General features: G+C 40.9%; 1 protein-coding gene across 1 annotated transcript in view; it reads right to left on the bottom strand.

The window, feature by feature from the left end:
* Positions 1-19,140, bottom strand: part of LOC121148643 (potassium channel subfamily U member 1-like) — a 35,283-nt gene that overhangs the window by 14,324 nt on the left and 1,819 nt on the right. The window contains 7 exon segments of the mRNA XM_040968844.1: positions 1,961-2,028; positions 3,161-3,173; positions 5,795-5,812; positions 6,540-6,549; positions 8,491-8,655; positions 9,031-9,255; positions 12,346-12,442. Coding sequence (XP_040824778.1) covers positions 1,961-2,028; positions 3,161-3,173; positions 5,795-5,812; positions 6,540-6,549; positions 8,491-8,655; positions 9,031-9,255; positions 12,346-12,442 — 596 coding nt within the window.

The following is a 19,140-nucleotide window of genomic DNA, read 5'->3' as shown; positions in this document are numbered from 1 at the left end:
CATATAAGATTGTGATTCCCTAAACTCAGGTTCTTTTTCTATAGACTCTTGATACGGTTGTGTCTTTGCTCTCATTCATGTCTCCCTTTGGGAAGTAAGATTTGAGCAATAAGCACCAAAATGGTGATCCTCTAGCTACTCTTACTCTTGTAAAGAATATAAGATGCAAGTTTTGCTTTGTTTTGCGTTCTGGCTAGCATCCTCGAGACCTGTGGTTAACTTCTTGGTTTGTTAGCAGAATGAAGATGTCAGCAGTTCACAGATCTGGCCATTGAAGTTCTTGATAATACAGATCAAAACAAACCCACTGGACATAAAGGTCAGAATACATTCTTCAATTAGAGTTGTTTATTCCTTAATCCCCTAAAGTGTTAATAAATTGGGGGGAAGTGAAACAATCTTTTTTTACCCCAAGTACAATAGTATTTTTGATAAAACATGAACAAGAGGGGACTAATCCCACCCCACCCCTCCGTATACTCAGACTTTCTTATCCTTGTGTCACCAGGATAAGAAACATGCATGGAGCTTTGTCCAAATATTGCTGTGTCATCTTATACCCATGGCCTCAACTTTTCTAGCCATGTTCCTGTAGACCTTGGTATGTTCTCTACCAAAATGCTGGCAGTCAGCCCTACAGTTGTCATATCTGTATGGCCCTTTTCAGCCATCCAAAGAACAAGTACTTGGGCTAAGTGACAGGTAAATTGTTAGGTGCATCTATTCTTTGATTGAACTGAGATTAGAAGTCCCAAGAGAGTGAGTGGGTGTTCCTCAGGGCCAGCAAGGCAGTTAACTGATTTTCTTACAACCACTCTAACAGACAGTCTGTTTTTACTTAATGTACTTAGTATGTATATATACCTCAGAAGATAGAGATGGCCCCAAATGGAAGAAAAAATAGAAGTAATTACCAATAGGCTGACAGGTTCGGGTCATAATCCAGGAGTTTCAGATGCTCGAAGATGAATCTTAGGAATGTCTGCTCCAGAATGAGAGCGATGAGGCTAGGGTCCCACCTACTACAATGTCACCTCAAGCTCACGTGGCACTGGGACCTTCTGATTCCTCTCCAACTGCCCCTGATTTGTTTCTAAGACCAAGAGATCTGTTCGTCTATTGTTACATGGCTCCAACTCAGCTAAATCTCTGTCAGGCATTTCACTATATTACAATTCCCTGGACCAGCTTTAGAGATTGACTTTGGGTTGGCTTAATCTGTGTGTGTTGAGGGGGGGCAAGGTAATGTTCTCTAATTCTACAGTATCTTTCCCCATCTCTTCAATGACTTACTGTGAGTAGTGAATTCTAATGGGTCTCCTAAAGACCCCTCAATGCATATTGGGTAACTTTCCTTGTATTCCCCTGCATAGCTTCCTGGCCCCAGAATTGCTGCCATCAAAGGAAGTCGAATGTTAGTAAGGGGTTGGCATAAGACAACAGCTTATTCTGTCATTGCTCAAAAGAGTGTTTCCATTTTAGAGGAGCACCACTCAAAGCTGGGATTGAAATGATGCAATGAGATACCCGGGACACAAAATTTAAAAGCTTCCCAGGTGAGTGCCTCCTCAAAATCAGCGTTGGAAGATTCACATTCTTCCTAGACTTGACTGAAAGTCCCAGGATGGGTAGAAAAGTCAGTCCAGGGAAATTCTGTCAGTCTTCAGATTCATATCCCCTCCTGTTGCCTAAGACTGAGCCAGTTGTTGGTCTTCCTTCAACTCCTGGTAACTAGAAAGTAGCAAATGAAGATCTCATCTCTAACCCCAGACCTCAGAAGTGACAGGCTTGGCCCACTTGTCAGGAACGGGTCTAGTGTAACATCCAGCAGACATTTCCAGCTCTCTGGGCTCCATTCTTGTTCCTCTGTCCTTTGACTACATGCTACAAAGAACCTTGGGACATCAGTATGCTTCAGAAGGATTTCTCCCTGCAATTTTGCTCTTGAAACATCACTTACTCAGTTCAGTGATAATGGGGATTCTTCGGTATTTTGGTCTCATCAAATCTTCATTATAGATAGTTGATCTTCTATCTATAGGCAATACAGAAAAGTCAAGGAGAAAAAAACAAGATGATAAATGCCAGGAAATTAGCTTGCAAAACCTGACAAGGACATTAAAAAAAAAACATGTTAACTTGTTGCTTTATTTTAGCACAGTCCTCTCATTTCCAAATCAAAATATATACATTATGATCACTCCTCAGTACTTTTTGGAGAATGTTGACAAGCTGTTCAAGCTCCCAAAATTCAATGATGTACAAGTCCCTAATATATATTCTTCTTATATGGCTTAATTTTCTAGATTTCTTATAAAGCCTAATACAATGGAAATAGTGTATTGTTAAGGAAACAATGAGAAGAAAAAAAACATTCTGTGTGTGTTCAGTGCCGCACACCTGAGTATTTTTCTAAGTATTGTTGGTATAGTTGGTTGTGTGATTGTAGAACCTGTTGATACGGAAGGCTGGTGGTTATCTGAATTTCCTGAGCATCTCCTTTAGAGAAGTGGTGAGAGAAGGATCAGAGTGTGGTGTGTGCAAACACATGTTGGCCAAACTGCTCTTTCAATGAATGACAGCAGTGGCTGAGCCCTCTCTCAAGAGCTGCTTGCTGACATCATACCTAAGATGTGATTCTTCCCTTAGCAGCAGTAGCACTGAGTGACCACTCAGTCCAGCAGGACCCCACCCCCCACCCCTACCATGTCAATCTGTTTCCAGAATGCTTAGGAAATGGATTTAATCAGCAGCAGCATTCTGGAAGTACTCATGAGCCACTGCTTCCACTTCCTGCTATCACCTGTCTGAGTCTTGTGGATCCTCTCTGGCCTGCAGGGTTACTTATGGCTTTGTTTACCTCTGGAGAAGAGGCTGCTTGCTGCTCTCATAAAATGACACTGACTGTGAGCACTTGAAGAGGCTGGTGCGACTCAGTTATACATGCCTTTTTCCCTGCTTCGGATGTGATATAGTCACCCAGGCAAGGGATGAAGCATCACACATGGTTTTGTCATGCAGCTACCTGCTTGAAGAATAAGCCTGATGCCAGAAATTTGCTGTTACACGAAAAATGTAGCGAGCAGAGAGATATTGCAAGCTAGGCTGCACTTAAGCACACGTTCTCTCGGTGGGAGTTATGCTTTCAACTATTAATAACTGTCCTGGAACTTCTGTGAGAGTGCTGTGTAACAGGCTGAAAATACCAGGAAAGTTCAAAATGTGTTATCAATTAAGACTCTGTTGCTTTGGAAGAAAAGGAAATACCTGGAGAGTCCTTTGCTAATTTAGGTCATTGGAAGAGGAAGGCAGAATAGGAGAAGTAGTAAATGGAGGTGAGTGACATAGGAAAGCCATACAGGTACAGACAAAAATGAAGATGATGAGGCATTCAGGCAAGAAAGTAGAGATGGGCAAGAGGAAATCCAAAGGGAGTTGTAATTTTCTACAGAAGGAGTGCTGTGTGTTGCAATATTTAACACCCCTTCGTCTCTCCAAGAAATGAAAAAGTACTTCAAAAAGTTCATGGACAATGTGCATTTTGAAAAAAAAAGAAAACATTGTATGGATTTCAAGCTGTTTTTGCACCACAACAAATTTATCTCAATTCCACTTTCACATGAGATTTTTAAAGTACTCTGTGTTAATCGAAAGAACCACGTTAGTGCAGAACAGAGCTGAATATATTTCTAATGTCCACGAAAAATGTTGAGTCATTTAACTCCGCTAAGCCCCGAAGCTCCATGTGAAGAGTCCAGGCATTTGGTTCATGATAGAGCCAGCAGTTGCCCCTTATGTTTGATCAAAAACCTTCAAGATTGAGTAGACTAACACAGCTATTTAATAAGGAATAATACCTTGGTGCCAAGATAAGCAGTTCATTAGGAAATCTTACTCGTGATGGGACATGAATAACATGGGCTATTTTTCCTTTTAAAATGTGAATTTTGTAGAACTTGATACCTAGAACTATGCCAGATGTTCTCTCCACTTATGTTCTCAAACTTCACCCTTCCCTGTCTCCCATTCTCCTTCTTCCCCTACTTTCCTACCTCTTTCCCTTCCTTTGTCCTGAGCACAAACATCTAAAAGGCACCTGTTCCACACTAGGGTTGTGGACAGTTCCTGCTGAATCTATTTGTCATATGTTGCTATAAGCATCAAAAAAGTCTGAATTTTAAGGCAGGAATAGGGAATATTTGATACATGGTGAATATATGTTGACAGAGAGGTAAATATTTTTGAAAGATCCCTCTGATATTATCAGTAGTAGACACTGCAGGGGATAAGACGTGTGTATCTGTTGACATAACCTCCATGACTGCAGTGTAGCTACACCATCTTTGAAGGTGAGGAAGTCAGAACTCCAATTCAAGTTTGGCATAACTTTTCCAGAATCATGTGGCTTGTCACAGATGAATGGGGTTTCATATCCTGACTAGTGCCAAACTCAAAGTGCATGCCTTTTCCGTGGTATCTCTTTTAAAGTCCCTTTAAAATATAAGGAGATACTTCAACAGGTTTATGGATATTGGAATTAATGGTATATTTATATTAGTGTAAAATTAAACATATACATACACATGTGGGTCTTCAAAACGTTCATGAGGATGAGTATATTGAAAAAAAAAACCTGCATACATTTAAAAGTCTTTCTGTGGGAAAAAGAATTTTATTAAAATCAATTTTATTTGAAAAGTAGTTCACTTTCCAAAAATCCATCCCAGCCCTGATTGGGCCTGATGAAGCAGGGGAGTGAGAAATCAGTCTAGGTTTCTTATGTAGAAGATGGTGATCCAAGGCCCGGCAGCGTGGCCTAGCGGCTAAACTCCTTGCCTTGAATGCGCCCGGGATCCCATGTGGGCTCCGATCCTAATCCCAGCAGCTCCACTTGCCATCCACCTTCCTGCTTGTGCCCTGGGAAAACAGTCGAGGACGGCCCAATGCTTTGAGACCCTGCACCATGTGGGAGACCCGAAAGAAGTTCCTGGATCCTGGCTTCGGATCAGCCTAGCATCGGCCATTGTGCTCACTTGGGGAGTGAATCATCTGACAGAAGATCTTTTTCTCTGTCTCTCCTCCTCTCTGTATATCTGACTTTCCAATAAATAAATCCTTAAAAAAAAAAAAAAAAGAAGATGGTGATCCAGTTACATGAGGCATTTCCTGCTTCCTCTCAAACATGCACTGGCAGGAGGCCAGAACTGGGAGTGCAGCTGGAACTCACACTTTGGCACCGAATCATGGGATGTGGGCATCTCAAGGAGCAGTTTGACACCTGCTACAAGGTTTGAATGGCATTTTCAGAAAAGCCTGAGATCATCTCTCCTCAGTGAGCAAACCCCTGTCTGGAGAAACTCTCCTTTGAACCTCACTTTCCGGTTTCAGCCCCCTGCCAGTGAACAGCTTTGAAAATCCAGCTTTCAGGGCCCGGCACCATATATTAGTGGTTAAAGTCCTTGCCTTGAACAAATTGGGATCCCATACGGATTCTGGTTCTAACCCAGCAGCTCTGCTTCCCATCCAGCTCCCTGCTTGTGGCCTGGGAAAGCAGTCAAGGACGGCCCAAAGCCTTGGGATCCTGCACTCGCGTGGGAGATAGGGAGGAAGCTCCTGGCTGCTGGCTTCGGATTGGCTAGCTACAGCTGTTGCGGCCACTTGGGGAATGAATTTCCAGGAAGAAGATTTTCCTCTCTGTATATCTGCCTTTCCAAAATAAATGAATATTAAATCTTTAAAAATAAAAGAAAATCCAGGTTTCAGAATCCAGCGTTTTGATTGAATACAGATACACCCATCTTCACTGAAGGGGCTGCACAAATATTTATTTGGGTTATTCCATTGAAGGATCGTAACTGGATTTCTGTCTGTTACTCTATTCTCTTGTAGAGCAATGGTTAATTTAAGCATGTGTCCAATCATAGCCCCAGTACATTTTACTAATGTCAATATTTTTGCTACCTAATAGCGCATGATATACCTGGAATCTTCCAGCCTTGCAGGGCGCTACTCCAAAAGCTTGCTTAATGATAGATTCCTACTATACATTTCAATTTCAGTAACACATTAAGTTGTCAGACTTAATTACCATTATATATGTACAGATTATGCCACGGATTATTCAGTTTTGTATCGAGGTTTGCCAACCTGTTCTCTGGGTGACATGACAGGGCAGTAATGAGAGCACTAGTGGAAAACCTGATGTTTTCCGGGGACATGTCCAGGAGGCCTGATGTTCTTACTGATCCTCTGGATTCTGCTATCCCTTAATCCTTAAGCTCCCCTGGCGAATCTGTGTGGAAGTCTTGGCAGCTCGGGCTTGGCTTTGTAAGTTTTTAATGGTTGAGAAGATGTGGGAAAAACCCACTGATCTTAGAGTTGTCACCAGATATCCAATGGCAAAGTCTCTGACACTGTTGACATGTCTTTCCTTTTTGAGAGAAAGGGTTTGCTGCTCTTATCCATGGATTCACTTCCTAGAAGCCTACAATAGCCAGGGTTGGCATGGGAATTCAATTCATTTCTCCAATGGAGTTAACAGGGATCCAACTACACTTGAGTAATGCAGTTTGCATTGGTGTGAAGCTAGCAATTGCAGCAGGAGCCAGGGATGAAGCCTGGAGAGTACAAAGTGGAGTACTGGATTCTTACTAAACTGAACACCACATCCCACTTTTGTACCATGTGGAGTTGTCTTTGGCAGTATAAGAGGTTTATCAGCATCTCAGACGTCTCCCTGCTAGATAAGCTATCAATTCTTCAATTGTGATAGCTAAAAGAATGATCAAAAGACATTAGGTGACAAAATCACACCTGGATGAGAACCACAGAGCTACAGAGAGGGAATGAAAACTGTGCATCAACCAGCATCTTCTGAAGCACACTATCAAAGATGTTTTCTACCTCCTGGGAGAATCCCACCTGTTATACTTCAAATTCTTGAAAGTATTCACATTTCTATCTTGAAGCTGGGATAGAAGAGGAATGTAGACATGAAACAGGAAGAAGGGCAAGGGGGCCAGACACATTTCTCTAGAGAATGAGATTGTGTGCTAACAAACTCTAGCTAGATTCCTTCATCAGCAATTGTAACTGGAAAAATGCATGTGCTTTTCATGTCTCCTTGAAATAGGCTCACAGTCTGGCCGTGGCTTTATATTAGGTAAACAGACTTGACGATTTTTGCTAGATGGGTCATTGAAGCCTCTACAGACCTGTATTATTTCTACACAGAAAGGAAAATCCCCACCTCAAGGAAGTGTCACAAAGCCTGCCTATGCTGTACAATGCTCCTTCATCTGTTCTTTTCATCTTTGGGAAAAGCACCTCTTCAGACTGTACTACCACTCAAATACTACAACATCACATTCCTTTCTGTTCCTCTTTCGCAATCCTCTCCTCGCGCCACCATCCCCACCATCACATCTCTTCTTCAACCAAGCCCATCATTTATTCTTGCTTCTTCTGGCCTGTGCCGGAGTACCTGACATGGATTACAAAAGCAATCTGTATCTGTTAGAGGAAGGCATGTTGAAAATTGCTAGGTATAAAGGAAATCAGAGTTAGAATCATGGGTTTATGTCTTTCTAGCTGATATAGGAGGTGAGGTTTCAAAACGAATCATAGTGGGAAGCCCTCTACTCACACTCATCATTAACCAAATGGTTTACAGTGTTGTCAGTTCATCCTGGACTTTTGTGTGCAAATTTTCATGTGTACATGGATAATTTTTTTCCCTTACAGTAGATACTTCTTCTTTGTCCCATTATGGAGAGTCACAACATGCATAAGCGTTTGCTTGTAAATTATGTACAAATATGAACAGTGACCCAAGTAGCTGAACTAAGGCTTCGTGTGGCAGAATGCAACAGCATGTTTTGGGAGCCTCTGATGTTTTTTTTTGTTTGTTTGTTTTGTTTTAGTTTGGTTTTGTGCAGCATTTTGTCAGCCACAAAGAGCTGCTTTGCAAAGGCTATGACACCCTGAGACCCTGGATACTGAGTCAGGTTTGATTGCCTGGTGAGGGTGTGCCTAATCTTGTAGCAGTTTTTGTTCAACAACTGTAGTCCCATGCTTTCGTGGAATCAAAATTTATAACTTATATATCTGTAAGATCCAATGAGAACTGATTTATAATGAACACAACAATTGCTCTGCTCACCGATATTCAAATAACCACAGAAATAATAGTTGTTACAACTCTGTGAACTTTCTTTCTAAAGTAGGAAAACAATACTGCATATAACTCCTTATGGTTTTTCCTCTTAGTACTAAATTATAGGGCGATGTAGTATTACAATCCTGCTACAGAATTGCAAGAGGTGGGCAGGGTCTTAAAGGAAATCCTTTTCAGGGAAAAGATCTTGATTGTTCAACCTCTTTCTCCCCTGTGTTTCAAGCTCATTAGAGACAAGTTTTCCTCCTTGCCTATTCCATGTTTCCTAGCATCTTCCTGCCACAAGTGCTGCTCTGACCTGTCGTGGTGTGGGCACTGGTGCTGACGCGCAGGGATCCGATGTTCAAGGTAGCCATGATTGCCTCTGTGTCTACCTGAATCTTGCTGCTGGACGGCCTGGAGGGGGGTGATAAGATGGCACACATGGAGCAGTACTCTATGTTGGCCACACGCAGGTCTGCAGGGTAGAGTGCCGATCCCTAAGGAGAGAGAGATGGTTGTAGGGACAAGTTTGTCAGGTGGTGGACTTTGTTTCCCGGCTCAGGGGACTGATGGGTGGCTTGATGCAAAGCCCTTCAGCCTTCACTGGTTTGGTTTTTGTAACTTATTTAGCTGCTATCTGACACAGTTTTCCCTATCATTTGTTAGCAGCTGTGTGTAAGTTTCTCAGAGCCAATGTGTATCTATCCACTTGTCCATCTAGATAGATTTCTAGAAGTTTCAGAACAGTTTCTGGTACTCAACATGTATGACACAAAGGCAAGTTATTATTACTATTATCATATCAATGCTAGTACTATTGTATTATGTATTATATTATTACAAACATTCACAATTATGTGTGGTACACTTACAGGCATAACATAAATCTGTGGGAAATTCCGAAGAAACCTCCATTCTTTCTGCATATAATCCAGAGACCCGATGAACACAATGTCCTTCAGCTCCCGCCGAGTGTAGTTGCTTGCTCTCAAGGGCATTACAAAGTTCCGAAGACCCATCAGTGTGGAGTGATTGTCCCCAAAGACACATGCGACGATGTGGTTCCGAAACTTGAGTTTTGATTTACCTGAGCGTTTCTAAGCAGAAGCATGTTAGAATGTGATCACTTTCAGTGTTTACCCTTGAAATCTGTTCCATCACATATCATATTCTCTCTTTCTTTCCACCTCTGCCTCCCTTTCTTCCTCACTTCTTTTTTTTCCTTCTCCCTCCCTCCCTTCCTTTCTTTCTTCCTTCCTTCCTTCCTTCCTTCCTTCCTTCTCTTTCTTATTTACTTAAAAGTAATTGGATACTGGCAGCTTCACATGATTCAAATTGATACACTAAACTGATTAAACAGATCCAATTGAGGAAATTCATTTTGCAAAGTACACAAAAAAATGTCATGGCTATGAGAATTCTATTTCATCCTAAACATTTGAATATGCCTTATGTGAAACATTGCATATTAATACATGCCCCCTGTACTTTTAAGCTGAAAACAATACATTTAAATTAGGTGTCTCCCAAATACTTCTGTAGGGGACTTATGGCAAACCTATGTCTGGTTTCCTTCAGTGATTGGACCACTCACCTCAGGATGTAATAAAAGAGAGCACCCAACTTGGAGGGGGTGGAATTTCATCTTGTATTCTTAAAACTACCCTTCCCTTACGACTGAACAAAATGCCTAACCTTTCTTATCACCAAGTAGTTATTTTTAAATGGTAAAACACCCCTCCCATCGGTGAAAATGAACTCATAAGCTGAAAACATTGTATAGGCCACTCTTCACATTTTGGGTATGTACATTGACAGATTGAACGAACACAAGATTATAAACCAAAGAAAACTAAAATGGGTCTGTTCTCAACACATACGGACTTCTTTTTCCTTGTCATTATTCCCTAATACAGTTAATACCTATTTCCATGGAGCTTACATTGTAGTATTTATAAGTGATTTATAAGTAATGGGTATTTATAAGTAATCTAGAAATGATACTAAGTATCCAAGCTTGTGTGAGTTAGTTACTACTGTGCCATTTTATTTAGGGAACTTGTGCTGCTGTGTGTTTTAGCATACCCTGGAAATTTTGAGACATACCACCACAAAAATCAAAGGAATACCATGCTCAACACATGAATTAACTTAATTCAGTGTAAATCTCACTGAATTTCTAGCTCTTCAAAGGACCTGGAAGCTTACACAGGAGAAATGAAATGGATTTAAATTTCATGTAAGTGCATCTTATGCCTTTCCAGGTACATAAAATTTTAGAATATTTCCCATGGATCTATGATGTTTCCCTTGTCGATCCCCATGTAGGTTTTCCTGATTGCAATTGTCAACATCTTTCAGGATAAGTAAGTAACGTGTGACATTTCAAACATTAAAGTGGATCAAATTAGTGTTTACAAGGAACTCTTATTAAACTATTGAATCTCCCTGTGAAGGGAAATAAAGATACCTGTCTAGAGACCCTTCCTATACAGTGGTAGAATCTTAACCAAATCTATTAAATAATTCTTTCTAGCTATTCTGATTAGGCTTTACATGAATAATGAAGCCTCTAATGGTATTTAATGCAGTGTTTGAAATCCACCAACTGTTCTTCTGAGTGGAGATAAACAATTAAAAACAAGATCTACAGTGGAGTGTGCTGATGGGCACAGCTCAGGAGGCAATTTCGCACAAAACTATGTCACAATTTTAAAAGATGGTGCCTTTTATAAGAGAATGATGTGCTATGTGTGCAAAAGTACCCCAGATCAACCATTTCCAGTTGACTTTCCTGCAGAAAAATATCCAGCTCAAAGACTCCCTGTACTTTGCAATATAGACATTCCTCCCATAAGGATGAAAGTTTCGAAGTCTTAGTTTTTCTAAAGCAAGAAGCCATTGCTTAACTTTACCAGTCAGCTGCCATCCTGAACTAATTCACATCAAATTTAATAAGGGGAATAGCTGTCATAGAGATCTGTGTGCCTAGTCAATATGCACTAATACAAGGTCTGCTCTTTCCATGTGTTAACCTCTTGGGACCTCAGTCTGCAACCAACCTCCCAAACTTTCTGAAGCTTTGCCTTCCACTGAAATTGTGTTTGGCCTTCTTAATGGATATTGATTCTGTGTACTTTACCATAGAACATTGCTGCTAATATGCTGAGAAAAATGATGAGTTTCTATAGCCCTTAGTTTTTCTGTTGATACTACAGCTCTGTTGATATTATCTGCTTCTGATCAAATGATTGTCATGTCAAAAAAAAAAAAAAAAAAGAAAGGAACTGGATCACATTCTGTTAAGACACAAGGACACAGACCATGATTCACAAAGAGTGTATGTGTGTGTGTATGACAGGAAAAAATGAACTAAACTGATTTTGGAAGGAGAAATGATGAGGATGATTTATTGCTAATTATTGCCATTATCTGAAATTAGCCAAAGATGAGAAAATGAATTGTCACTCACACAACATGGAATGGGTCATTACTATTAGTTGGATTTACTAAATATTTCTTGTGAAGTAAACACCCAAGATTATACTTAAGTTTTTAAATCTGGGAAAAAGCATATATGGGGTTTCAGAAAAATGGCGTCAGAGCCTAGATTAGGTGAGCAGGCTTTGGAAATCCCAGCTGTCGCTATTCCCATAAGCTGTGTGAGTTCACCTCTTTTAGACAGAGATAGGCCGTATCAAGATTGTATGGGCCTGAAAAGTGAAGCAATTAAGAAACACTTTCTTGGTTAATGTATTAACTAAAAATACAGCATTAAGGAAAAGCCAAGTTTAACTATGAAAAGAATTCCAAAAAATTCAAACCAATAAATTAGAGAAATGTGCATTTACTTTAAAATAGAGCAAAGACTATTCAGTCCTTGAAAGCTGCGCATTTCTTGTGTGCTTTCAAGTTTGTCAGATTCACTAGCAAATTTCAGGAGAGCATGACTCTGTAACTGATTCAGCTGACATGTAAAAAGGAGAAATAAACAGATGAGGATATCTAGTTGCATTAAACCCAGAGTTTGTTGAATACCACATATGTTGTATACCACTTATGTACCAAGGGAGGTATGAATTTGTCCTATTAAATTCACAGGTGACAGAGAAATGACAGATGGCCATAGAGAGCATTTAACCAGAGATGCTAGGTGCTATCCTGAGTGTTGATGAGAGATGACCTACCAAGATCACCTTTTCCAGAGCGACTGCTTTGCACCAGTGGAACATGCCGCTGCTGTCCAGCTGCTCATTTTCTCTCTCCACATCACTGAGATAAGTCCTAGGCAGAGAGAAGGCCAGAATTCATGTGAGAACATTTGGGGCTCCACATAACAATGCCAGGATGTCAACCTCATCATTAGAGCCTTGGCCCAAGGAAGAAACAAAACAAACAAACAAACAAACAAATAAACAAAACGTAAGGAGAGTGATGTCTGGGTTGTGAGACTCCAGAATAAGTTTTCATGAAGGGCAACAGAAGCCGAATGACCAGACCCAGTCATGGTTAAAGAACATCTTAGTACTTTAAGCTAAACCCTCTTTTTAACTTACACAATGTGTACTTTGACAACCATTATGTCTGCTCTTAACATTGCTGCCATGATTCTATGCTGGGAATCATGGCTAGTTTGTGGCACTTCCATGTAGAACTGAACAGGCAGTGACAGAATCATCACCGGAGACCTCCCTATCCTTAACCTATTTTCTATTCCCAAGTCTCTTCCAGATCTTTGGCCTTAAGTCCCTATTGAAACCCCCTTACATACCAAATGCATTTTGCCCTCCTGACAGTTTCTGTCACTAGCCTCCTCACTGGAGCTTGGACCTGGCTCCATCCTGACCTAGGTCCTGACAAAAATTGTCCACATGACCATCACACACTGCTGCTAGGCACAATGCTGCTCTGCAATAATTTTAATCAAATCATTAGATGACATCTCAAAAAGCGATACAAATGCTAGGGCATACACATTTGAATTTGGGGGGAAACTGAATTATCCCTCTGGAGTCACAGAAAGTTCAGGGTTAGAGATGTCAGAGGTACATCCGGGGAATTCTAGACTCAGGCGGGAGAAGAGCCTCAGAATCCCAGGATATCTAACATAGCATCATGTGCTCCCAACCCACACTGTATTCAACAACCTTCAAAGAGTCCATGCATATCATGAAAACATCTGTGCATAGATTTCCACATTTCTTTGCTTCAAAATAAGTTATCCTTCCCATATATTTTTAAATTTCCCTTTTATTTTACTCAGTTAAATAGGCATCAACCGCATACAGCTATTCAAATCCTTGTTACATCTATCACCTGGGCCAAAGGAAGGGAAATTACCTTCTCTCCATCAGCAGCCAGGGGATTAGAGAGCCACTGGAGAATCAAGCTCACACTTCTAATCACTACTGGCACAAAGTGACTGGTAGCATTGCAGCATACATCTCATTGGGCAGAACTAGTCATATGGCTTCTGCTAACTTTATGAGGGCTGGGGAGCATGAGAAGCAATAGACAAATCCGGTGAGCATTTATTTCTGCCAGACACTGTCAGTGCTACAAATCAAAGAACTACCAAATTGTAGAGTTGGCAGCTTAATACGATGCTGAGGTTGAGACTAGCCATTTTCACAATAGCCCTTTCAGTTAGTCTCTTGTATATGGACAGTTTGATGGAGCCATTGGACCGATTTGGTTCCATGAAATTCCAATGCTGGCAGAGGTGATGAAGGGCCCCTGCATGATGCTTCAGCCTCTCTCACAGCTCGGGTCATTGTGTGCATGGGTGATTACTTGACCTGCTCTGCACATATAGCATAAACAAGAAACAAACCTGCATGATGTTGAGCTGCCAAGATCTCAGAGATTTCCATAGCACAAATCTACTGTAAAACCCTTCCCCCAAAATACTTTCCAAGGTGTATTAGCAACAGAAAAAGTCCTTATGAAATGTTTCTGTTGTCAAATAAAATCAAGGGGACATGGTCCCTCTTGGAAATTCACACTGTGCTTTAGCAAAGGAAAGATTCTAAAAAGTCTCACAATAAAGACAATAAATCACATAATCCAGCATACCAGGAGCTCCTCTGGCCACAAGAGCTTTTACTTATCTGCCTCTATGCTTATTTCTTTCTTTACGTTATTCACATATTTAAAAATATCTGTCATTGTTCCCAAAACATCTTTTGGTGGCATTCTGTGCTATGTCACCAAATCCAGCCCTGGCGGTGGGCAGCTTGTGAGAGCTCTCTCCTGTGACTCTTTGCTTCACATCCTAGGAGAAGCACAACCTTTTGCTATCCAAGTTTAAGGATTAGGGTTTACCCCTTGGAGCTAAAACACCTTGTTACTTAGCACTTCATCTGAAGATATCATGCTTAGAAAGTGGTCAGCAAATTTGTTTTCCCCAGTCACCTTCATTTCTAATTTGCTATCATAAAGTCATAGTTTCAGGCAAAATAAAGTTACTCAAAGTGAGACACAAGTATCAGACATAAGCTTGTGGGACAGGAAGAGGAACAAAGCAGGGAAAAGTTCTTGGAAACACTGAGAAGGTAATTTTCTCCTCAGATCAGCCAAGGTCATGATGCAATCCTTTATCTTCTTCTGCACTTAGGGCCTGCCTATAAATTTAGTAGATTTAGTGAGCTCTTGCCCTTTATCTAACTGCAAGATATTGCAATATCTGCCTTGATGTCAGCTTGACTGAAATGCCTTATTCTTCCTGATTATTGTGCCACGCATCCGGTGGTTTAAAAAACCATAAATCATGAGCCTATAATCTTTGATGGTGCTGGGAATTTTGTATCTTTCAGGCAACAACTATCTTCTGTCTGGCAACTTTGTACATAGCAAAAACGTGAGGCAGTACATGTCTGTCTTGAAAAACCTGATTTATTGCTGACTATGACCATTGCTTTTAGTCATATGGGAAAAAAATAGAGAAATCACCAAGCTTGTGACTCTAAGGGAAGATTAAGTAGTCACTTTTTCCCACTGTATCCTGCTTCATTTCTTCCCTTCTAACTCTCTTTCTTTCCTCTCTCTTTCACACACACACACACACACACACACACACATCTGTAAAACCTGCACATACACACCACAGTCAAATAGAAGAATCTGAGTCTAATCTAATGTCACTTTTCTGTGTTTGTTGGTTTGACATCATTTTTTTAACCTGTTAGAGAAAAAGTTTCAAAAAGCAAATGCTGTTAGATTGTTTCTTTTCTCCTAATGAAGCAGCATCTGACAAGCCAAAGAGGATCTTGTGAACTCCAAGAAACAGTCAGGACCAATCATGGAAGGATCTCCAGAGGAAGAGGGTGCAGTCCCTTTTCTAGGTTGGGGAGATCTTTGTGGTCATTTCCTGTGCCATGTGCTGCCATCTGAGCTGCCACTCAGCAGCGTCGCCAGCCATCCCTGCTGAGTTCACCCTATTGGATAAAATGGGAGCACATCTATCATGATATCTCATGGGACATGATGCATGAAGATATTTCACCAAGTTTGAGTTGGGGATAGTTGCAGCATCATGATGTAGCCGGTAGAACTGCCACCTGTGACACTGGCATCCCAATTTTTGTCCTTGCTGCTCCATTTCTGATCCTGCTCCCTTGCAAATGAACCTGAGAAAGCAGCAGAGAATGGGCCAAGTTCTTGGGCCCCTGCCACCCATGCTTCAGCCTGGACCAGCACTGGCTTACTACACTCACCTGGAGAGCTTTTTCTCTCTGGTTGTAGTTGTTCCCTTCAAATAAAAAAATCTTAAAAAAATACCTTGTGGAAAAGGAAAATGAAAACATAAATTTATTTTGATGGCAAACTTTTAGAAATCCACATGTAATTTTTTATATATATAACACACATTTCCTGTGAACTTCTGAAGGATCATTCATATGACCAGGTTTTATTTTTTAAAGTTTTTTTATTCCTTTTAAAGGATCTCTCTCTCTCTCTCTCTCTCTCTCTCTCTCTCTCTCTCTATATATATATATATATATATATATATATATATATATATATCCTGGCCCTCTTCCTTCATCCAGAAAGGCGGAGCAGATGGAAAGAGCAAGTACCTTATCAAGAAGGTTGCTTCAACACAGCGTACCCGGGGGTCCTCATCCCCAAGTAGGTAGATGACAACCTTTAAAGGGTATCTCTCTCTCTCTCTCTCTGTATATATATACATACATACAGAGATACAGAGAGAGAGAGAGAGAGAGAGAGAGAGAGAGAGAGAGAGAGAGAGAGAGAGAGAGAGAGAGAGAGGTGAGAGAGAGAGCACCATTCCCTAAATGGCTAAATCACTACCACATCCAGGGCTGGGCCAGCTGGGAGCCAGGAAACAGCAGGCTATTCAGTGTCTCCCACATGTGTACATGGCTTAGGCCATCATCTGCTGCTTTCCCAAGCACTTTATCAGTGAGCTGTGTCAGAACTGGTGCAATCAGGACATGAACTGCTACCACATGGGATGCTGGCATTGCAGGGATGGCTTAATTGGCCAGGTCACAACACTGGCTCCTAAATCTCTAAATTTATTTTGCATGAAAGCAAACATATTTTAATTCCTTACTGTATGATTTGAAGCTAAGTCAGATGTGGCCAATAGCCAGACTGTCATCTGGAAAAACCTGTAGAACATATTTGGAAAGACAAAAATTAAAAAAAAAAAAATGTGCTCTCGGCCATTGAAATGTGATCCACTGCTCCACTTTGCTTGTGACTGGGGTTTCCTGGGATATAACACTCGCAAGACTTAAATTGGTCACTTCAATGCTACAAGAGAAATGCTTCTCCTGCCCATTGGAAAAGCTGGCAAGGCAGGAGGAAGAATGCATGTGAGAGAGAGAACACTTGAAACCCTCTGCCCAGATAGCCTCTGTACTCCCGTGTTTATGAATGATCTTTGGCCATTTTCAGTGGTAGGAGCACAATCACATGGCCCCAAAGCATTGAATGCATGAGTGTAACTGGGCTTCTGGTGAGTTTTATTTTCTACCCTTCCCGGTGGATCCTGGCATGTTCTGATTTTCTGCATACACAACGTCTTCAATAGACCATGAACCACTGTAAACTATTGACAGCAGAGATCACATTGAATAGCAAAGGATGGTATGACAGTTCCATTTGCAAACGCTGTCTTAAACTAAAGGTGGCTCTAAATTCAGGTTATCATTTGAGTCAATGTAATCTTATCTGAGTTCATGAAGGAAAGCGTAAACTATGTTCTAAGGCAAACCTCATCTGCTATGGATAGCCCTTTGTTTGTCTTTAAAGCAGCGTTACAGAGGGATTCTATCAAATCCATGTTCGCATTTTCTGTTTATAAAGTCTCCACAAAGACCTATCACTCCTCCATCCCTCTTCGTTGCTGAAAAGTGTGAGCGAAGATCAGAGTGGTCCAGCACAGGTGAAAAGCAGCAACTGGATGGTGTTTCCATTATATAAACCCAAGGCTGAGCTCACAGAGGAACGTGTCTCTGTAAAGCTTTGCTTTGTGTCTGGTAAGTACAAACTGACAGCTTTTGTGCAGAAGAGTTTCTGGGAAAACATGCGTGTGGGTTTCTCGGAGCTGAAATCGTTAGAAGGTGGAAGATCAAGGAGAAAGATAAAAAAGATAATTTCCCTCTTTCTCACTCGTTCCCCACAGGGACCATCATTTAAATCCCTTCATATCTTATGAATCTTGTATTGGGGATTTTCTACAATGTGAGAACAAATGAGACATAACCCAGAACAGTTGACACCATTAATAAAGGCCAGTATCTGTGTCCTGGGTGGGAAAGTTTGGGGCTCAGGGTAAGCTGCATATCTGTTGAGAGCAATTTCCTCTGTCGATCTGTTCAGCATGAAGATGTATTTTGAAGTGCTCTTTCCCACATCTCCCAACACTTTACAAACACCAAATGGCAGTGTAAGCTATATATAAATACCCATGATAAAGTCCAACTTAAAACTCACGCCACCTTAGAGGTTAACAATCATAACAACAAAATAGAACTACTACAATAATATATTAAGATGACTTTTCAAAATCATATGAATATTTTTTCTTTATGGAATTTTCCACTGAATATTTTTGAGCCCTGATTGACTTTAACTAAAGTGATAGAAGGCAGAATCACCAAAACATGGTAGCTGCATTTGAGAGGATCAGCAGTGTGGCTTTAGTCGTCCTTCCGAGTTGTGTGGGTCAATTCAAGAACAACACATCTTGTTACTGAATTAAGAAGTGAAATTGAATTGATCCTCAATTGCAGAAATGATCTGGCCGGGTTCCTATAATGTGCTTGACCCTTTCTAGGGCTTTTAAAGCGATTTGGGGGATTCTTTAACTAAATGCATGACTGATGGAGGAGGTGTACAGGTGGACCAGACTGCCTGCACCAATCCTACATGAAGCCCATTTCCTCCTTTATCATGAACAACGAGACAAATCACAGTGATATTTTGTGTTTGCAGCTGGGCTAAAGTAAAAAGCCAGTAAAGCAATGCTGAGAATTTCATTTCAGAATTTCCTGGGACTTTTGGTGATCTATGGCTTGCTAAGCTTTTGCAACCAGAGAGGAAACAATGTGGACAAGTACATATGAAATCACAAATGTGATTGGAGCATTTTATAGGCGATTGCATATGCTGGCTTCATAGCCTCAAGACCATTTCTGAATCTGAATGATGTTCTTGTGACAACTTTGCATGAACATAAGCATAACGTACAGAGACATACACATGCTGAATGCTAATACTCAGAAGTATGTTTTCCTGAGAAATGTGAAATATTGTTTTTCATGACATTGCCCCTCAGGCTGGCCAGAGAAGGTACCATGTTGTCCGTGTCACAGTTTACCTAGTTCTTGCTGACCTATTCCTTCTCCAACTTTCTTTTAGAACTATCCCTGTACCTGTTGAAAGAATGTTGCTTCAACTGGCCTCTGTATTTTCTGCTTTTCTGGATTTACCTTGTTTACTGAACTGAG

Source organism: Ochotona curzoniae, unplaced genomic scaffold (assembly GCF_017591425.1).
Source record: "Ochotona curzoniae isolate NIBS_2020 unplaced genomic scaffold, NIBS_Ocur_1.0 contig_1697, whole genome shotgun sequence".
In the NCBI taxonomy this organism is placed as follows: domain Eukaryota; kingdom Metazoa; phylum Chordata; class Mammalia; order Lagomorpha; family Ochotonidae; genus Ochotona; species Ochotona curzoniae.
This window is presented reverse-complemented; position numbering and strand designations above follow the sequence as displayed.